General features: G+C 44.8%; 1 protein-coding gene across 1 annotated transcript in view; it reads left to right on the plus strand.

The window, feature by feature from the left end:
• The window catches only part of LOC144505265 (rho GTPase-activating protein 39-like), a 228,372-nt gene extending 215,206 nt beyond the window's left edge, over positions 1–13,166 (plus strand). The window contains exons 4-5 of the mRNA XM_078231318.1: positions 5,883–6,311; positions 12,994–13,166. Of these exons, the coding sequence (XP_078087444.1) occupies positions 5,883–6,311; positions 12,994–13,000 (436 nt within the window). The 3' untranslated portion in view covers positions 13,001–13,166. The remainder of the gene's footprint in view (positions 1–5,882; positions 6,312–12,993) is intronic.
• Positions 13,167–17,724: the final 4,558 nt, after the last annotated feature.

Raw genomic sequence — 17,724 nt, forward strand, 5'->3', positions numbered from 1 at the left:
TGCAGGCCACCCTTAGAATGGCAATTGCATCCAATCTGTTTAACAACTTGCCAAACCAGATGCTTCCTTATCTTATTTCTTAAAGACTTCAATCCCCAAAATAAAAGTTATTCTCCCAAAACATGTGAATAATGAAATTAGCTATTTTTGCAACAAATGGCAAAGCAGGCTTAACAGGCTGTATGGTCTGCTCCTGCTCTCATTTCTTATGTAGGTGATTCTGTGCTGAGTAACTTAGCTCACTGTCTGACTCCTCAGAGCCTGCCCACCATCTTTAAGGCACAAGCCAAGAATCCGATGGAAACAGACTCAGTAACTTTCAAAAGGGAATTGGTTATTTATTTGAAAAGGGAGAGTTTGCAGGGCTGTGCGGAAAGTGGCTAGATTAATAGGATAGACCTATGGGCACAATGAGCCAAATGTCCTCCCTCTATGCTCTATGACTCAATACAATCAACCCTGAACTCAAGTGACTTAAATTGGCTTCTGGTCAAACAATGCCTTGATTTTAAAATTCTGTTTAGCAAATCCCTTCTTGGCCTCACAACTCCCTGTCTCTGTAAACACCTACCAGTCCCAGAAACCTCCAGGATATCTGTGCCCCTCTTATTCTTGCCTATTGTGAATCCCCATTTTTACTTGCTCCACTATTGGTGGCCATGCCTTCAGTTGCATGAGCCCCAAGTTTTGGAACACCCACCCCCACCTTTCCACCCCTCTACCTCACTTCCTGTCGTTCAAAACATTCTATAACCTAGCTTTTAATCATGTGATCAAACATCTCAAAGAACAATACAGCACAGGAGCAGGCCCTTCGGCCCTCCAAGCCCGTGCCGCTCCCTGGTCCAAACTAGACCATTCTTTTGTATCCCTCCATTCCCACTCCGTTCATGTGGCTATCTAGATAAGTCTTAAACGTTCCCAGTATGTCCGCCTCTACCACCTTGCCCAGCAGCGCATTCCAGGCCCCCACCACCCTTTGTGTAAAATACGTCCTTCTGATATCTGTGTTAAACCTCCCCCCCTTCACCTTGAACCTATGACCCCTCGTGAACGTCACCACCGACCTGGGGAAAAGCTTCTCACCGTTCACCCTATCTATGCCTTTCATAATTTTATACACCTCTATTAAGTCTCCCCTCATCCTCCGTCTTTCCAGGGAGAGCAACCCCAGTTTACCCAATCTCTCCTCATAACTAAGCCCCTCCATACCAGGCAACATCCTGATAAACCTCCTCTGTACTCTCTCCAAAGCCTCCACGTCCTTCTGGTAGTGTGGCGACCAGAACTGGACGCAGTATTCCAGATGCGGCCGAACCAACGTTCTATACATCTGCAACATCAGACCCCAACTTTTATACTCTATGCCCCGTCCTATAAAGGCAAGCATGCCATATGCCTTCTTCACCACCTTCTCCACCTGTGACGTCACCTTCAAGGATCTGTGGACTTGCACACCCAGGTCCCTCTGCGTATCTACACCCTTTATGGTTCTGCCATTTATCGTATAGCTCCTCCCTACATTATTTCTACCAAAATGCATCACTTCGCATTTATCAGGATTGAACTCCATCTACCATTTCTTTGCCCAAATTTCCAGCCTATCTATATCCTTCTATAGCCTCTGACAATGCTCCTCACTATCTGCAAGTCCTGCCAATTTTGTGTCGTCCGCAAACTTACCGATCACCCCAGTTACACCTTCTTCCAGATCGTTTATATAAATCACAAACAGCAGAGGTCCCAATACAGAGCCCTGTGGAACACCACTAGTCACAGGCCTCCAGCCGGAAAAAGACCCTTCCACTACCACCCTCTGTCTTCTATGACCAAGCCAGTTCCCCACCCATCTAGCCACCTCCCCCTTTATCCCATGAGATCCTACCTTTTTCACCAGTCTACCATGAGGGACTTTGTCAAACACTTTACTAAAGTCCATATAGACGACATCCACGGCCCTTCCCTCATCAACCATTCTAGTCACTTCTTCAAAAAACTCCACCAGGTTAGTGAGGCATGACCTCCCTCTCACAAAACCATGCTGACTATCGTTAATGAGCTTATTCCTTTCTAAATGCGCATACATCCTATCTTTAAGAATCTTCTCCAACAGCTTCCCCACCACCGACGTCAAGTTCACCGGCCTATAATTACCCGGGTTATCCTTCCTACCCTTCTTAAATAACGGGACCACATTAGCTATCCTCCAATCCTCTGGGACCTCACCTGTGTCCAGTGACGAGACAAAGATTTGCGTCAGAGGCCCAGCGATTTCATCTCTCGTTTCCCTGAGCAGCCTTGGATAGATTGCATCAGGCCCGGGGGATTTGTCAGTCTTTATATTCTCTAACAAACCTAACACTTCCTCCCTTGTAATGGAGATTTTCTCCAACGGTTCAACACTCCCCTCCGAGACACTCCCAGTCAACACATCCCTCTCCTTTGTGAATACCGACACAAAGTATTCATTTAGGATCTCCCCTATGTCTTTGGGCTCTAAGCATAATTCCCCACTTTTGTCCCTGAGAGGTCCGATTTTTTCCCTGACAACCCTTTTGTTCCTAACGTATGAATAAAATGCCTTGGGATTCTCCTTAATCCTGTCTGCCAAGAACATTTCGTGACCCCTTTTTGCCCTTCTAATTCCCCGTTTGAGTTCTTTCCTACTTTCTTTGTACTCCTCCAGAGCTCCCTCCGTTTTTATCTGCCTGGACCTAACATACGCCTCTCTTTTCTTTTTGACCAGTCCCTCAATTTCCCTGGTTATCCACGGTTCTCGAATCCTACCCTTCCTATCCTTCTTTTTTACAGGCACATGCCTGTCCTGTAGCCCTAACAACTGTTCCTTAAAAGACTCCCACATGCCAGATGTGGATTTACCCTCAAACAGCCTCTCCCAATCAACAGCTGCCAATTTCTGCCTAATCCCACTAAGGTTAGCCTTCCCCCAATCCAACACCTTACCCTGGGACACCACTCATCCTTTTCCATCACTATCCTAAAGCTAACAGAATTGTGGTCACTATTTGCCACATGTTCCCCTACCGAAACTTTGAAGACCTGACCGGGCTCATTCCCCAGTACTAGGTCCAGTGTAGCCCCCTCTCTAGTCGGGCTATCTACATATTGTTCCAAAGAACCCTCCTGTACGCATTATACAAATTCCTCCCCATTCACAGTCCCAGCTCTCAGCGATTTCCAGTCTATACCAGGGAAATTGAAGTCTCCCACGACAACAACCCTATTTTTCCTGCACCTATCCAGTATCTCCTGACATATCCGTTCTTCCACTTCCCTTGGGCTGTTGGGGGGCCTGTAGTATACCCCCAACATAGTGACTGCGCCCTTCCTGTTTCTAAGCTCCACCCAGAGTGACTCGTTACACGACCCCTCTGAATTGTCCTCCCTCTGCACCGCTGTAATATACTCTCCAACTAATACTGCTGCTCTCCAACTAATACTGCTACTCCCCCACCTCTTTTGGCCCCTCCTGTGCTCGCCTAAAACACTTGTACCCCGGAATATTCAGCTGCCAGTCCTGTCCCTCTTTCAACCAAGTCTCTGTCACCGCAACCACATCCAAATTCCTCGTGAGCGTTAAGGCCCTACGTTCGTCTGTCTTACCTGCTACGCTCCTTGCATTGAAGTATAAGCACTCCAGACCTCCAGGCCCAGTGAGATCATCCTCCCCAGAGTGCTCTTCTTATTTGCCAGCCTTGTCCCAGCCCCAAGCTCGTCCCCAGCCTCTACACTTGTAGACCTAATATTTTGATCCCCACCCCCCTGCCATACTAGTTTAAAACCCCTGAACTGCACTAGCAAAACTCCCAGCCATTAAACCTCATTTGGTTTTGTGGCATACCTTGTTTTATCATGATCCTGTGAAGCACCTTGGGGCATCTGATTACAATAAAAACACTATATATATTTATTTTTATATGTATTTATATGGGAGCATGGTGGCACAGTGGTTGGCACTGCTGCCTCACAGCGCCAGGGACCTGGTCTCGATTCCTGGCTTGGGTCACTGTCTATGCAGAGTCTGCATGTTCTCCCTGTGTCTGCATGGGTTTCCTCCGGGTGCTCCGGTTTCCTCCCACAGTCCAAAGATGTGCAGGTTAGGTGGATTGGCCATGCTAAATTTCCCTTTAGTGTTAGGGAGACTAGCCAGGGTAAATGCATGGGGTTATGGGGATAGGGCCCGAATGGCCTCCTTTTGAATTACAGGATTCTATAATTCTATATAGGACTTGTTGACTTGTAATTGATCTTGGCAAATTATTGCATTCTACCTACCATTTTTTTAAAAATCTGTGATACATTTCCTAATGCTGTTTCACTGATGTGGCAATGTCCTGTCTGAATAGTCTTGTCTGGGAAAGCCCGAGAGGATTTTCAAAGTGCGAGTGCATGAAGGATGCACTTCGTTCAGAAACAATTCCCTGTGCTGCCGTGCATTATAAAATCTCCTTAAATCAGACTCGACCAAATTGGCCCCACGAGCATCACGTATGTTACTTAACTGCGGTAAATCTTTTGACATTGTTTTGTCTTTGATTTCAGTTGGCTGTCTACGGACTCCCCCATCCCCCATCTCACCTCCCACCCACTCCAATCCATCCGCACTGTGTTACCATTTCTTTCCTCTCGCTCGCCAATCAGGAGCTAGCGTGGGAGGCCAGTCTACTCCTCCTCCATGATACAATGCAATGAAAATTCAGCTGTCTGTTTTCTCTAGAAAGGAAAATACTGAGGGGTGACCGAAAGGAGAGACTGTTCGACAGGGTGGATGTAGAGGAGAGATTCCTGCTTGGGGGGAAAGGGAGGTGTCTGAACCTCAGAGGCCATCAGTATAACTCCAATAAGGAATTCAGGAGAACTACTTCACCCAGAGAATGATAAGAATGTGGAACTTGCCAACACATTAGAGAGGTTGAGGCAAATAGTAGGTAAGTATCTGAAGTAGAAGAATATGGTGATGGAGAAGGTTGGGAGGAATGGATCTGGAGTCACATGTGGGCCAGGCCAAGTAAGGGTTTCCTTCCCAGTGTAGGTGGGAAAGCCTTCCCTTCATTTTGTGAGTTTAATTCGAAATGGATCTTCCCACATCAGTAACTGCCTAATGAAGGGAAATAATCTTTTTGTGTGCTCTGTCGAAGTTCTCAAAACAGTGATCAAACTCCTGTCAGCCATTCCTGCTCAACAAGAAATAGTCCCAGTATTTTATCTTTTATAATTATCTACTTTGAGGTGGACTTCGAAGCATGCATTTACATGGGGGTTCCCCAGAGACCCCACCCCTGGCTTTCTTCACTTAATTAATTTAATTCGCTGAATCTGTGAATTATTTTCAGAGGATAAGATAGTTGCTTGATTAAAGGGAATACCAAAGACTATAGGGAGCTGACAGTAGAGTTGGATTACATTTATTTGGTTCATAGTGAAAACTTAGCAGAACAGATTGATGGGCCTGTTTCTATGTTCAAAATTTCTAAGTTTCTTTTTGTCTGAATTCCTTCACCTGGAAATGGTCTTAGGATCTGTCGGTGCTTTGTAATCTTTCCACTTGTCTGCAGTTGATGGTCGAGATTGCAAGTTACTATCTGGTCTCAGGTAATCATTCAGGGCAGAGTCAGTGTGGTGGGACAGCTAGTCTAGATGTCATCTATCCCTGGTGTACCTGACAAGGAAAATGGTTTTTAAATGTCTGTCTGAACAAATAGGGAGCTGTTAGTTGATAAAAGTGCTGAAATTTTTAAATTACAGCCAGGAATACTCTATCTAAAGAGCTTGTTTGTGTGTGTGTGTCTATGTGTATGCATACATATATATATTATACATGGATATATAGTTATATAAGCTCTTATCTTTCCTTTTTCAAGGCTGGAATGGGTGGAGATCATTGAGCCTCGAACTCGGGAGCGTATGTACGCTAACCTTACCACTGGAGAATGTGTCTGGGATCCGCCTTCTGGTGTCCGAATAAAGCGCACCAATGAAAATCAGTGGTGGGAGCTCTTTGACCCCAACACCTCTAGGTTTTATTATTATAATGCCACCACACAGAGGACTGTCTGGCATCGGCCTCAGAACTGTGATATCATCCCGCTGGCCAAACTGCAGACATTAAAACAGAACACCGACTCACCGAGCCGAGCTTCGGCTGACAACAGTCCGGGCCGGAGTAGTAATATGAGTAGAGAAGGTAGCACCAGCTCTTCCCTAGAACAAGAACTGGAAGCTGATAGGACACAAGAACAGGCGCGACCAAAACAAGCCCAGCAGATTATTGGAAAAGAGGAACCAGAGAGGTAAGGTTTAGATCTTTTGTATGCTTTCCATGGTATCTGTGCATGTCTTATGCTTGTTGTCATTTGTTCCCCTGCACTCAATTTCCAGGAAAACACACCTGCCATTTGGTGGGTGAGGCACTGGTTTGTGTTGTGCTATTGGATGCCAGAATGAAGTGATGGACAATTGACAGATATCATTGGTTACACAGAGAGCTGCCTGTACTTGAGATCACAGCCTCACTCTGGCCTAATGAAACCTAACGTGACTGTGTTCTGCAGCTAATTGCTAGCAATGCGTTTGAATTATACACACAAGGGACCAAATCAAAAGTGATGGAATCATTTGCTAGTGAACCTCACAAGGAAGGCGATGCTTCATCAGTGTGCGGACCTTCGGAGCGCTGTACTCTGTTAAGATACAAACAAGCATTGGCAATTCTTAAGTTCCAAATAGAGATCATCGATCCTTGAACTTGAAAGTATAACATGGTAAAATAAATGTCCCATCAGGATCAATTTAGTCAGCAACTGAATAGGTTTCTTGGCGGAGTAGCCTCCCCCACAATTGTCAATAAGAATTTGATGTTTTAAAATTAAGAGAATATGAATCAGAAATGTCCCTGGCTGCCCAGCCAAGAGATCATGCACATTGATTCATTATACCAGTATACTCTGTCTTTTTTCCCTCCCACTCTCTCTTTCTCTAATGTAGCGGTTGTTGAACCCATTTGAGTTTACACTTTGGGGCCTTTTCAACATCACAGAATTCTCCCACACTTCCTTCTGATTCCAGCCTTGCTTGTTTTAACTTGTGTTAACCTGCGAGCCCATGCCGATCTCTGGGTTCTTTTGATTATAATCTGGTTCCATGACTCATATTTTACTGATGGGCAAAGACACATTGATGCAGAATTGCCTCCTCAATCTTCTCTCGATATTATTTGGAATTGGGTCCCGAATTCTCCAGTACTAAATTTCCAGTCTAATCTATGTCCCTGGATAGAAACAAAGCTTGAAACGAGATATTGAGTCCAACAGACGTTGTAAAATGATGGGGTTAGCCACCAAATCTGCTCTGATGCAGCTTCCAGCAGCAAGCTAAAGCAAGCGGAGTTTGCAGAAGACTTGGGTTATTTTCCTTCCGAAGTTTAGTTACACTGACGCAGTGTATTGTGGGAAGAAAGTGGCCTTAAATTGCATGGAGTTGTGAAATGATGGAACCAAATTAACACTGGGACAAACTCTTCAGTTTTGCAAACATGTGATAGCTTTTTTTTTCCCTTGCCCCTGTTTGAACTTTTCGGTTAAATTATTGGCTATGCCATTACGGTGGGCTGAGCTGAAGTTTTTTATCTTCTTGAGAAATATTATGTTGATTGGTGTTTTTAAATTCAGAAATAATACTCCAGCCTTTGATGTTTCCAGGATTCACAAGGATGTTGCCGGGACTTGAGAAGCTGAGTTACAGAGAGAGATTGAATCGGTTGGGACTTTATTCCCTGGAGCGTAGAAGATTGAGGGGAGATTTGATAGAGGTGTATAAGATTTTGATGGGTATAGATAGAGTGAATGCAAGCAGGCTTTTTCCGCTGAGGCTAGGGGAGAAAAAAATCAGAGGGCATTGGTTAAGGGTGAAAGGAGAAAAGTTTAAAGGGAATATTAGGGGGGGCTTCTTCACGCAGAGAGTGGTGGGAGTGTGGAATGAGCTGCCGGATAATGGTTCGGCACAGACAAGAAGGGCCAAAAGGCCTGTTTCTGAGCTGTAATTTTCTATGGTTCTATGGATTAGTTAGTAGGATGTGATTGCACTGGAGAGGGTGCAGAGGAGATTCACCAGGATGTTGACTGGACTGGGACGGTTCAGCTAGGAAGAGAGGCTGGTTAGGCTGATGTTGTTTTCCTCAGAGTAGAGAAGGCTGAGAGGGGACATGATTAAAATATACAAAATTACGAAGGACATAGGGTGGATAAGAAAGAACTTTTTCCCCTTCGTAGAGGGATCAATAACCAGGGGCATAGTTTTAAGGTAAGCAGCAGGAGATCTAGCGGGGATTTGAGGAAAAGCTTTTTCACCCAGAGGGTGGTTGGAATCTGGAACTCAGTGCCTGAAAGGGTGATAGAGGCAGGAATCCTCACAATGTTTAAGGAGCATTTAGATGAGCACTGAATCATCAAAACAACAAAGCTACCGACCAAGTGCTGAAAAATGGGATTAGAATGGCACAGCCACAATGGGCCAAAGGGCCTCTTTCTGTGCTGTAAAACCATGGGTGGAAGTTTACCGCATGTCCGCCCGAGGCTAAAGGAGAATGCCATTCTCTGAGCCTTGCCCGCCCCCGGAATCGGGGCGGGAGTGCCAGTAACATTCTGGCCTATGATTACAAGAGGTGACTGTGAAGCTGATAGGCCTGGCTCTTTTACAGATGGTCCCTGTGAAATTGCACCGTAGCGTTTTAAAGACAAAACTGAAGGCTGGTAAATTGATTAAGGGATTGATTAAGAAGGAGAAAATACAGTATGAAAGTAAACTTGCAGGGAACATAAAGACTGACACTAAGAGTTTCTATAGATATGTGAAGAGAAAGAGGTTGGTGAAGACAAACGCAGGTCCCCCACAGACAGAAACGGGAGAGTGTATAATAGGGGACAAAGAAATGGCTGAGCAACTGAATACACGCTTTGGTTCTGTCTTCACAAAAGAGGGCACAAATCAGATGCCAGAAATGTTGGAGAATGCAAGATTTAGTAAGAGGGAAGAACTGAGGAAGATCAATATTAGTAGAGAAATGGAGCTGGGAAAATAGATGGGATTGAAGGCGGATAAATCCCCAGGGCCTGAAAATCTACATCCCAGAGTACTTAAGGAAGTGGCTCTAGAAATAGTGGATGTATTGGTGGTCATCTTCCAGGATTCTATAGACTCTGGAACAGTCCCTGCAGATTGGAGAGTAGTCAATGTTACTCCAATATTCAAAAAGGGAGGTAGAGAGAAAACAGGGAATTGTAGACCAGTAAACTTAACATCAGTGGTGGGGAAAATTCTCAAATCCATTATCAAGGACTTTATAGCAGAGCATTTAGAAAGCACTGGCAGGATCAGACAGAGTCAGCATGGATTTATGAAGGGGAAATCATGCTTGACAAATCTGTTGGAATTCTTTGAAGATGTAACTAGTAGAGTTGACAAGGGGGAGTCAGTCGATGTGGTATATTTGGACTTTCAGAAAGCGTTTGATGAAGTCCCGCACAAGAGATTATTGTGCAAAAGTAAAGGGCATGAGATTGGAGGAAGTGTATTGAGATGGATAGAAAACTGGTTGGCAGCGAGGAAACAAAGAGTAGGAATTAATGGATGCTTTTTAAATTAGCAGGCAGTAACTAGTGGGGTGCCACAGGGATGGGTGCTGGGACCCCAGCTATTCACAATATATATTAATGATTTGGATGAGGGAACAAAATGTAACATCTCAAAGTTTGCAGATGATGCCAAGTTGGGTGGGAGGGTGAACTGTGATGAGGATGCACAGCATGATCTGGACAGGTTGGGTGAGTGGGAAAATCAATGGCAGATGCAGTATAATTTGGATTAGTGTGAGGTTATTCACTTTGGAAGCAAAAACAAGAATGGCTGATTGGCTGTAAATTGGGAGAGGGGAGTGTGCAGTGGGACCTGGGTGTCCTTGTGCACCAGTCGCTGAAGGTAAGCATGCAGATGCAGCAGGTGGTAAAGAAGGCAAATGGTATGTTGGCCTTCATTGCGAGAGGTTTTGAGTACAGGAGCAGGGATGTGTTGTTGCAATTATACAGGCCCTTGGTGAGGCCGTACCTCGGGCCCGATTTTACAATTTTCATTCTAAGTGCTGAATCTGAGCGCAATTCAGATCCGACTTGGAAACTTGTTCTCAGGCGCTCCCATACGCACTTAGCCTGGAAAAAAAATCGCGAGTCTGAATTGTGCTGTGGGCGGGGCTTATTGCGCCTGAAACGCTGTTGCAAGTATTGGAGCTTTGAACTACGCATGCGCAGTGAGGAAAAAAAATTGAAAAACGCGCCCCTCTCACATCACATCACTCCTGGGTTGCAAAAAGCGGATTAAGTGGCCCAGGAGCGATGGCCCCCACAGATATCGCTCCATCCCCATGACGTAACTGTTCCCCTTATCCCGCCCCCCCCCCCCACTACCCCAGACCGATCGCGACCCTCTGCCCCCCTTCTCCCCCACTGATCGCCCGCAGAGTGGCAGCGGACCCCCGCTACCACCCCCCCCAACCAGAGATTCATCTTACCTGCCTCCCTCCCCCACTCCCCCACCAGACAACGATCTGGCCCCCCCCGCCCCCCCACAAGAGAACGATTGGGCCTCCTCCTCCCCCCACCAACCAGAGAGTGATCCTGCCTCCCCCCACCACCCCCACACCTCCCACAGACAACGATCTGGCCTCCCCCCATCCCACCCCTCCCACCAGAGAATGATCTGGCCTCCTTCCTCCCTCCCGCTCCCTCACCAGAGAATGATCTGGCCCGTCTCCCTCCCCCTCCCTCCACCGATCTGAGTCAGAGAGCCGTTGGAAGCTCTGAACTTACCTCTTCAGAAGCTGAAGCGCCCGAAACAGACCTTTGGCGAGCATGTCTGTTTCACGCCGAATTTGGATGTGCAAATGCGACGGTAAAGGTGGAAATGTTGGTAAAGTTTGTTGGGCTGCCCATTAATTCAATTTAAATGCATGCAAATGCATTTAAATCGCCGTTGCACCCGTTTCGGGCTTGATTCGGATCCTTGCCATTTTCGGGCCTTGGTAAAGTGGGCATCTGCGCTGACGTGGGCGCAGATCACTTTAATGGCCTCATGCCCGACTTTACCAAGTTTTCGCACCCGAAAACGAGCGAAACGCAACAGCAAAATCGGGCCCCTAGAATATTGTGTGCAGTTTTAGTCTCCTTTTCTGGGGAAGGATGTTCTTGCTCTCGAGGGAGTGCAGCGAAGGTTTACCAGGCTGATTCCGGGGATGGCGAGACTGATGTATAAGGAGAGATTGACTAGGTTAGGATTGTTTTCGCTGTAGTTCAGACGAATGCAATAAGGAATCTAACAACACCAGATTAAAGGCCAACAGGTTTATTTGGTAGCAAACGCCACTAGCGTTCGGAGCGCTGCTCCTTCGTCAGATGGAGTGGAAATCCCCTCTCAAACAGGGCACAGAGACACAAAATCAAGTTACAGAATACTAATTAGAATGCGAATTTCTACGGCCAACCAAGTTCAGACGAATGAGCAGGGATCTCAGAGGCTTGTAAAATTAGAACCATAGAACCATAGAACATTACAGCACAGAAACAGGCCTTTTGGCCCTTCTTGGCTGTGTCGAACCATTTTTCTGCCTAGTCCCACTGACCTGCACCTGGACCATATCCCTCCACACCCCTCTCATTCATGTACCTGTCCAAGTTTTTCTTAAATGTTAAAAGGCATTCACCACTTCATCTGGCAGCTCATTCCACACTCCCACCACTCTCTGTGTGAAGAAGCCCCCCCTAATATTCCCTTTAAATTTTTCCCCCTTCACCCTTAACCCATGTCCTCTAGTTATTTTCTCCCCTAGCCTCAGTGGGAAAAATTCTAACAGGACTAGACAGGGTAGATGCAGGGAGGATGTTCCCGATGTGGGGGAATCCAGAACCAGGGGTCGTAGTGTTGAGGATTCAAGGAGACCATTTAGGACGAAGATGAGGAGACATTTCTTCACCCAAAGAGTGGTGAGCCTGTGGAATTCATTACCACAGGAAGTAGTTGATGCCAAAACATTGAATGCATTCAAGAGGCGGCTGGATATAGCACTTGGGGTGAATGGGATCAGTGGTTATGGGGTGAAAGCAGGATTAGGCTATTGAGTTGGATGATCAGCCATGATCGTGATGAATGGCGGAGCAGGCTCAAAGGGCCAAATGGCCTCCTCCTGCTCCTATCTTCTATGTTTCTATGTTTTTCAATTGAAATGATGGAATTAGAGGATTTACTGGGGCACAGGTGGGGGAGCAGGGGTGATATTTGTTACCTCCCTTCCCCCAAAGGTATGACCTGTGGCTGTCTGTTGAAAATATCATGGTCCAAGATACATTGCTGTCTTGGATCATTGGGTAAAATTGCCAAAAGATTCAGAGTGTGAGGAGAAAGAAGGGAATAATCCATTAACAATCAAATGAAAATGCCCTGGTTGTATTTCAGGGCAGTGAGGGTTTGAAGTGAGTTTTATTTCTGTGGACAGGTTCGGAATGAAGTAGTCCGCTTCAACAAAGTTCAGCTTGCAGCTGACTTGACAACATTTCTCTGACTACTCCTAACACAGCGTAGCTTCAAACCTTTCACAGGCTAATCAGAAGATTGATATTTTTCAGAATAAAACTATTATAACACCAAACCTTCAGTTGATTAATGTTTTTAAACTTGAGAATTGCCTCTCTAATTGTGCTGTGATGGTCTGTACTTGGTTAAAGATGTTCAAGCATTCTATCTAACCTTTGGTGTGCGTATCACAAGGCTAATAAAAATGAATTCATTATTTAAGAGGAGTTCTTGCCACACAGGACAATCCAGTATTTTTACTGCTTTTTGTTTATTCTGTTTTTAAAAAATATTTCACAGTGGGGGAATGAGAAACCTAGTTATTTTTTCTTTTTAATTTATTAACACTTGTTTGTACAGACCTTGAATCTGAAGCGCATCGATCGAAGTATGTTGTATTGTACCCTCGAGTAATCTCGGTAATTGGACCTCTGAACTCGTATTTTCCAGTGATGGGACCTGAATCGGCGCTGGAAAGCCAGTCTGGCCTCCTGATGTTGTTTCATTTGCAGAAGAAAATGTAACTTCTTTTTATAATTTAAAAAATATAAAACTAAAATAAATAAAAAGACAGCTCTTGCTCGAAATTATTTTGAAGATAGTTGGTGTTAAAACCGCATTGCAAGTATTCATAAAGTGCTTATTAATTTAAAAAAAGCAATTGTCCAGTCACGCGCAGTTAGCACAGTCTTAGAATTCTGCTGACATTTTACAGAGTACTTAAACCTTAGTCTCTCATTGCAGGGATATTAGATGATTGAATTAAGCCAGATTGACTTGTTAATTTTCCTTTATTCGGTCGGGTTTTTTTTTATAAGCTGTTTTTTAAGTTTGAGAGTTATATTCGGAAACGCTTCGCCACATTTTATTCTTTCTTTTGGAATTCTCACGCCCCAGAGGGTTGTGCATGCTCCACTGTTGCGCATATTTAAGGACAGCTGGTTGATAGATTTTGGTGTCTCAGGGAATCAAGGGATTTGGGAAAGTGGGTGGGAAAATGGGGTTAAAGCCCAAGATTGTATTGAATGGCGGAGCAGGCTCATTGGGCTGTATGATCCACTCCTACTTCTTGTCTTTCACACAACGGGAAGTGGAAATCTGGAACTCTTTTCCCCAAAAAGTTGTTGATAGTTGGGGTCCGTTGACAGTTTCCAAACTGAAATGATAGATTTTTGTTCGGTGAATGTGTTAGGGGACTCTGATTCAAGGCAAATGGATGGATCAAAGATACAGATCAGCCATGATCTAATTGAATGGTGAGACAAGCTCGAGGGCCTGAATAGCTATCTCCTATTCCTGTGGTTTTTCTCCTTCTCTCCACTGCTGTCATATGAGAAGATTTTGATTTGATTTAATTTATTATTGTCACATGTATTAACATACAGTGAAAAGTATTGTTTCTTGCGCGCAATACAGACAAAGCATACCGTTCATAGAGAAGGAAACGAGAGAGTGCAGAATGTAGTGTTACAGTCATAGCTAGGGTGTAGAGAAAGATCAACTTAATGTGGGGTAGGTCCATTCAAAAGTCTGATGGCAGCAGGGAAGAAGCTGTTCTTGAGTCTGTTGGTACGTGACCTCAGACTTTTGTATCTTTTTCCCAAAGGAAGAAGGTGGAAGAGAGACTGTCCGGGGTGCGTGAGGTCCTTAATTATGCTGGCTGCTTTGCTGAGGCAGCGGGAAGTGTAGACAGAGTCAATGGACGGGAGGCTGGTTTGCGTGATGGATTGGGCAACTTCACGACCTTTTGTAGTTTCTAGATTGTTTCTAGGGCTCTGCTAATAAAGCTCCATGGGATGTACTGTACTCGCTTTCCCATTTTAGCCTCCCTGTCTTTCTCTGTTATTTTCACCTGGATGTAGGTCATGCTAGCAACGCTGTGTTTATTGCCCGTTCCGGAGGGATGTTAGCTGTGTAGTGTGGGACTGGATCACACCAGGTAAGGGTGAAAGCTTTGATTCCTTGAAGGACATTAATAAATGATGTGGATTTTTCCAACAGCTTGTTTTGGCTATTCATCTAATGCTTGCCCAACAATACCGGACTTACGGAATTCAGTTTCCCCAATTTGCCGTGCTAGATTTAAACTCTGGATTGTGACTCCCGTACCAGAACTACAAGACCAATATAGAACAAGCTTATGATTTGTATGTAACAATGCTCTACAAATAATTGAATGGCTGTATAGTGTTCCTATTGATAGATTAATCAAGTTTAATAAATTGAAGAGGACAAGGAGGGTTGGGTTTAGAGAATGTAAGGATAGGAATCAAGTGGATGTTAGGTGTTTGCCATTGCTGGCTGCTGCAGTGAGTGCTGGCACAGTGCCTTCAAGCAGGAACTAAAATTGGGAATGCCTCCTACATTGTCTGATAATTAGATTTTGTGGGTGGCTGCATTCTGGGCATATATATCAAAAAAATCACTAATGTTTGGAAACAAAGCTGAAGATAACAGTACATTTAGATATGGGTTAGTGAAGTCCTTTGGTGTGACGGACTGGCTGTCAGTATGTGGAACGTGTATGTGAAGCGGGTGCTCACACTCTTACCTCAAGTGGGCCTTTCACAGTCTGCAGCATGCTGCTGTTCCCTTGGAGACTGCAGCTTAATACATTCCTCAGTTTTGAAAGAGTTCCAGTACAGACTGTGGAGCTGTCACTGTGGAGTGATGGGCTGAAGTTTCATTCGTCGAGGGCTGAGGTTTGGCACTGTTCTTTTCCCTTTCCTCTTGAAGAAAGGTTCTTGAAGACTGATCTTAAAGACTAGTTTCTTCAAAATATGGGGCAGATCTTGAGACCAGCTCGTGCTGAAATGCTTATGGTTAAATGAATGATCTCTAATTTTCCTTCTTTGAGAATCTGGTTCTAATGTGATGCTTGCTTTTAGTAAATTATTTGAGAGGCTGGGTTAGGGTCTTGTGTTTCCATGGTAATTTTATTTTATTATTTTATTAACCAATTTATTACTTATTATTCATACACATTGTCCGAACATGAATTAGCTGTAAACTGCAGGTCGCGTGACATCTGCCTGTCTGGTACTTATGTTTCATGACCAGCTACATTTTCAGATGAAGCTCTGCACAACATCGTGGGCCGAAGGGCCTGTTCTGTGCTGTACTGTTCTATGTTCTACATGCATATATGTTAGCATCCTGTTTTTTAGTGGACTGATGTACCAGGACAGCAAACACAACACCTTCCACTGCATGTTGCTGACACGCCATGGTTAGTAAATGCAAACAGCACTTCTGTCAACTTGTAGCCTCCTCCTTCATTGCTCTCTGCTGTCTAATATTAAAGCACACACACTCACTCACACACACTCACATACTCTGATTCACACTCACACACACACACACACACGCTCACACACACTCTCACACACACACACTCACACACACTCACATACTCTGATTCACACTCTCACACACACTCACACACACTCTCTCACACACACACATACACTCTGACTCACACACTCTGACTCCCACTCACACACTCTGACTCACAGTCACATACTCTGATTCACACTCTCACACACACTCACACACACTCTCTCACACACACACATACACTCTGACTCACACACTCTGACTCCCACTCACACACTCTGACTCACAGTCACATACTCTATTCACACTCTCACACACACTCACATACTCTGATTCACACTCTCACACACACTCACACACTCTGACACACACTCTGACTCACACTCGCACACACTCTCACACTCACACTGCACCATGAGATGCAATAATCTTTTGTGGATACAGTACTTTTCATGAAATAATGGGACCCAGATGTTTAAAATTTGAAGTGGATTTATATTTTACAACCTGGCTGTGACTGCCTTCAAATATAAAATTTATTGGAGGATCAGGATGACGCCTTTGTGCCTGTAGGCTGCCAGCCTGATCACTGGATCTGAATATACGCTCTCTTGAAGATGGAGTGGGCAAACAGACTGCCAAGAAGCAGATTTGCGGATGTTATTCAGAGCATCAAAATTACAAGCTTCAGAGGTAATGAAAAGAAACTCTCGTTTCACAGAGGGGGCCCCTCCCAACATCGTAACTAACCGCCTGTCTGTTGGATGCTGCCTGAACAGCTGTAGATTTTTATTCCAAAAAAAATCATCCAAGCTTATTTTGGCATCAGAGTGAAATTTTCCTCAAAAACTTGTGCAGTATATTAAACAAGCGTGTGTGTGTAAAGCAACACTGCAGATCACAATTTCAGCCTTGAACCTTTCACTTGGAGAATGCTGCATTGTTCAATTATGTAACTTGTGAGCAGTGACGATGCCTTGTACAATTCACTACCTGTTTTTCCTTTCTATTCCCTGCCTCTCCTGACCGCACAAATCCCACTGCAGAATTGTTCTGTGGGCTGTGCCTTTGACACTTCAGATTTTGAATACAATTTTACAAAAGTAAGTCTTCACAGGCAATATTAGCCAGATTCCGCCCTCCCCCACTGTCTACAGATACGTCAGCAACTGAATCCTAAAATGGGCACCTTGGCTATATTTTCCTCCTTTTTCCCTCCTGCTCCCAGTGTTCCAGTTGAGTGACTAACTCACTGCGGACCATGCCTATAACCTTACGAGTAACCTTAAAGCGAAATGGTGCAATATTGAAAATCTGGATATACACAGCAGGTCAGATGGCATTTGTGAAAGAGAGAGAAGCAGAGTATTGGGCAGAGTTTTACTAGGCGCTTTGAGGCAGTGGAGGGGGAATGGATTATTAGCAGAACTAGAGAAAATGTGCTGGTCTGAATCACTGACATGTTCCCGCCACCGGCCAATTTCCCCCAGGATGGCTTGAGTTCAATATTAGCAACCCACCTGACAATGGTGGGAAGCCAATCAAAATAGATAATTAGGCAATTAACTGCAAATTCCAGCGATATTGCCATTTCCTCAGCATCATTCAGGGCTCGAGCTATATCAGCATCTCAGCTCCAGAACATCTGCACTGGAGTCCCTCAGGGTAGTGTCCTCGGCCAAACTATCTTCAGCTGCTTCATCAATGACCTTCCCTCCGCCCAAGGTCAGAAGTGGGGATGTTCGCTGATGATAG

The sequence above is a fragment of the Mustelus asterias genome, chromosome 2 (genome assembly GCF_964213995.1).
Source record: "Mustelus asterias chromosome 2, sMusAst1.hap1.1, whole genome shotgun sequence".
Lineage (NCBI taxonomy): Eukaryota > Metazoa > Chordata > Chondrichthyes > Carcharhiniformes > Triakidae > Mustelus > Mustelus asterias.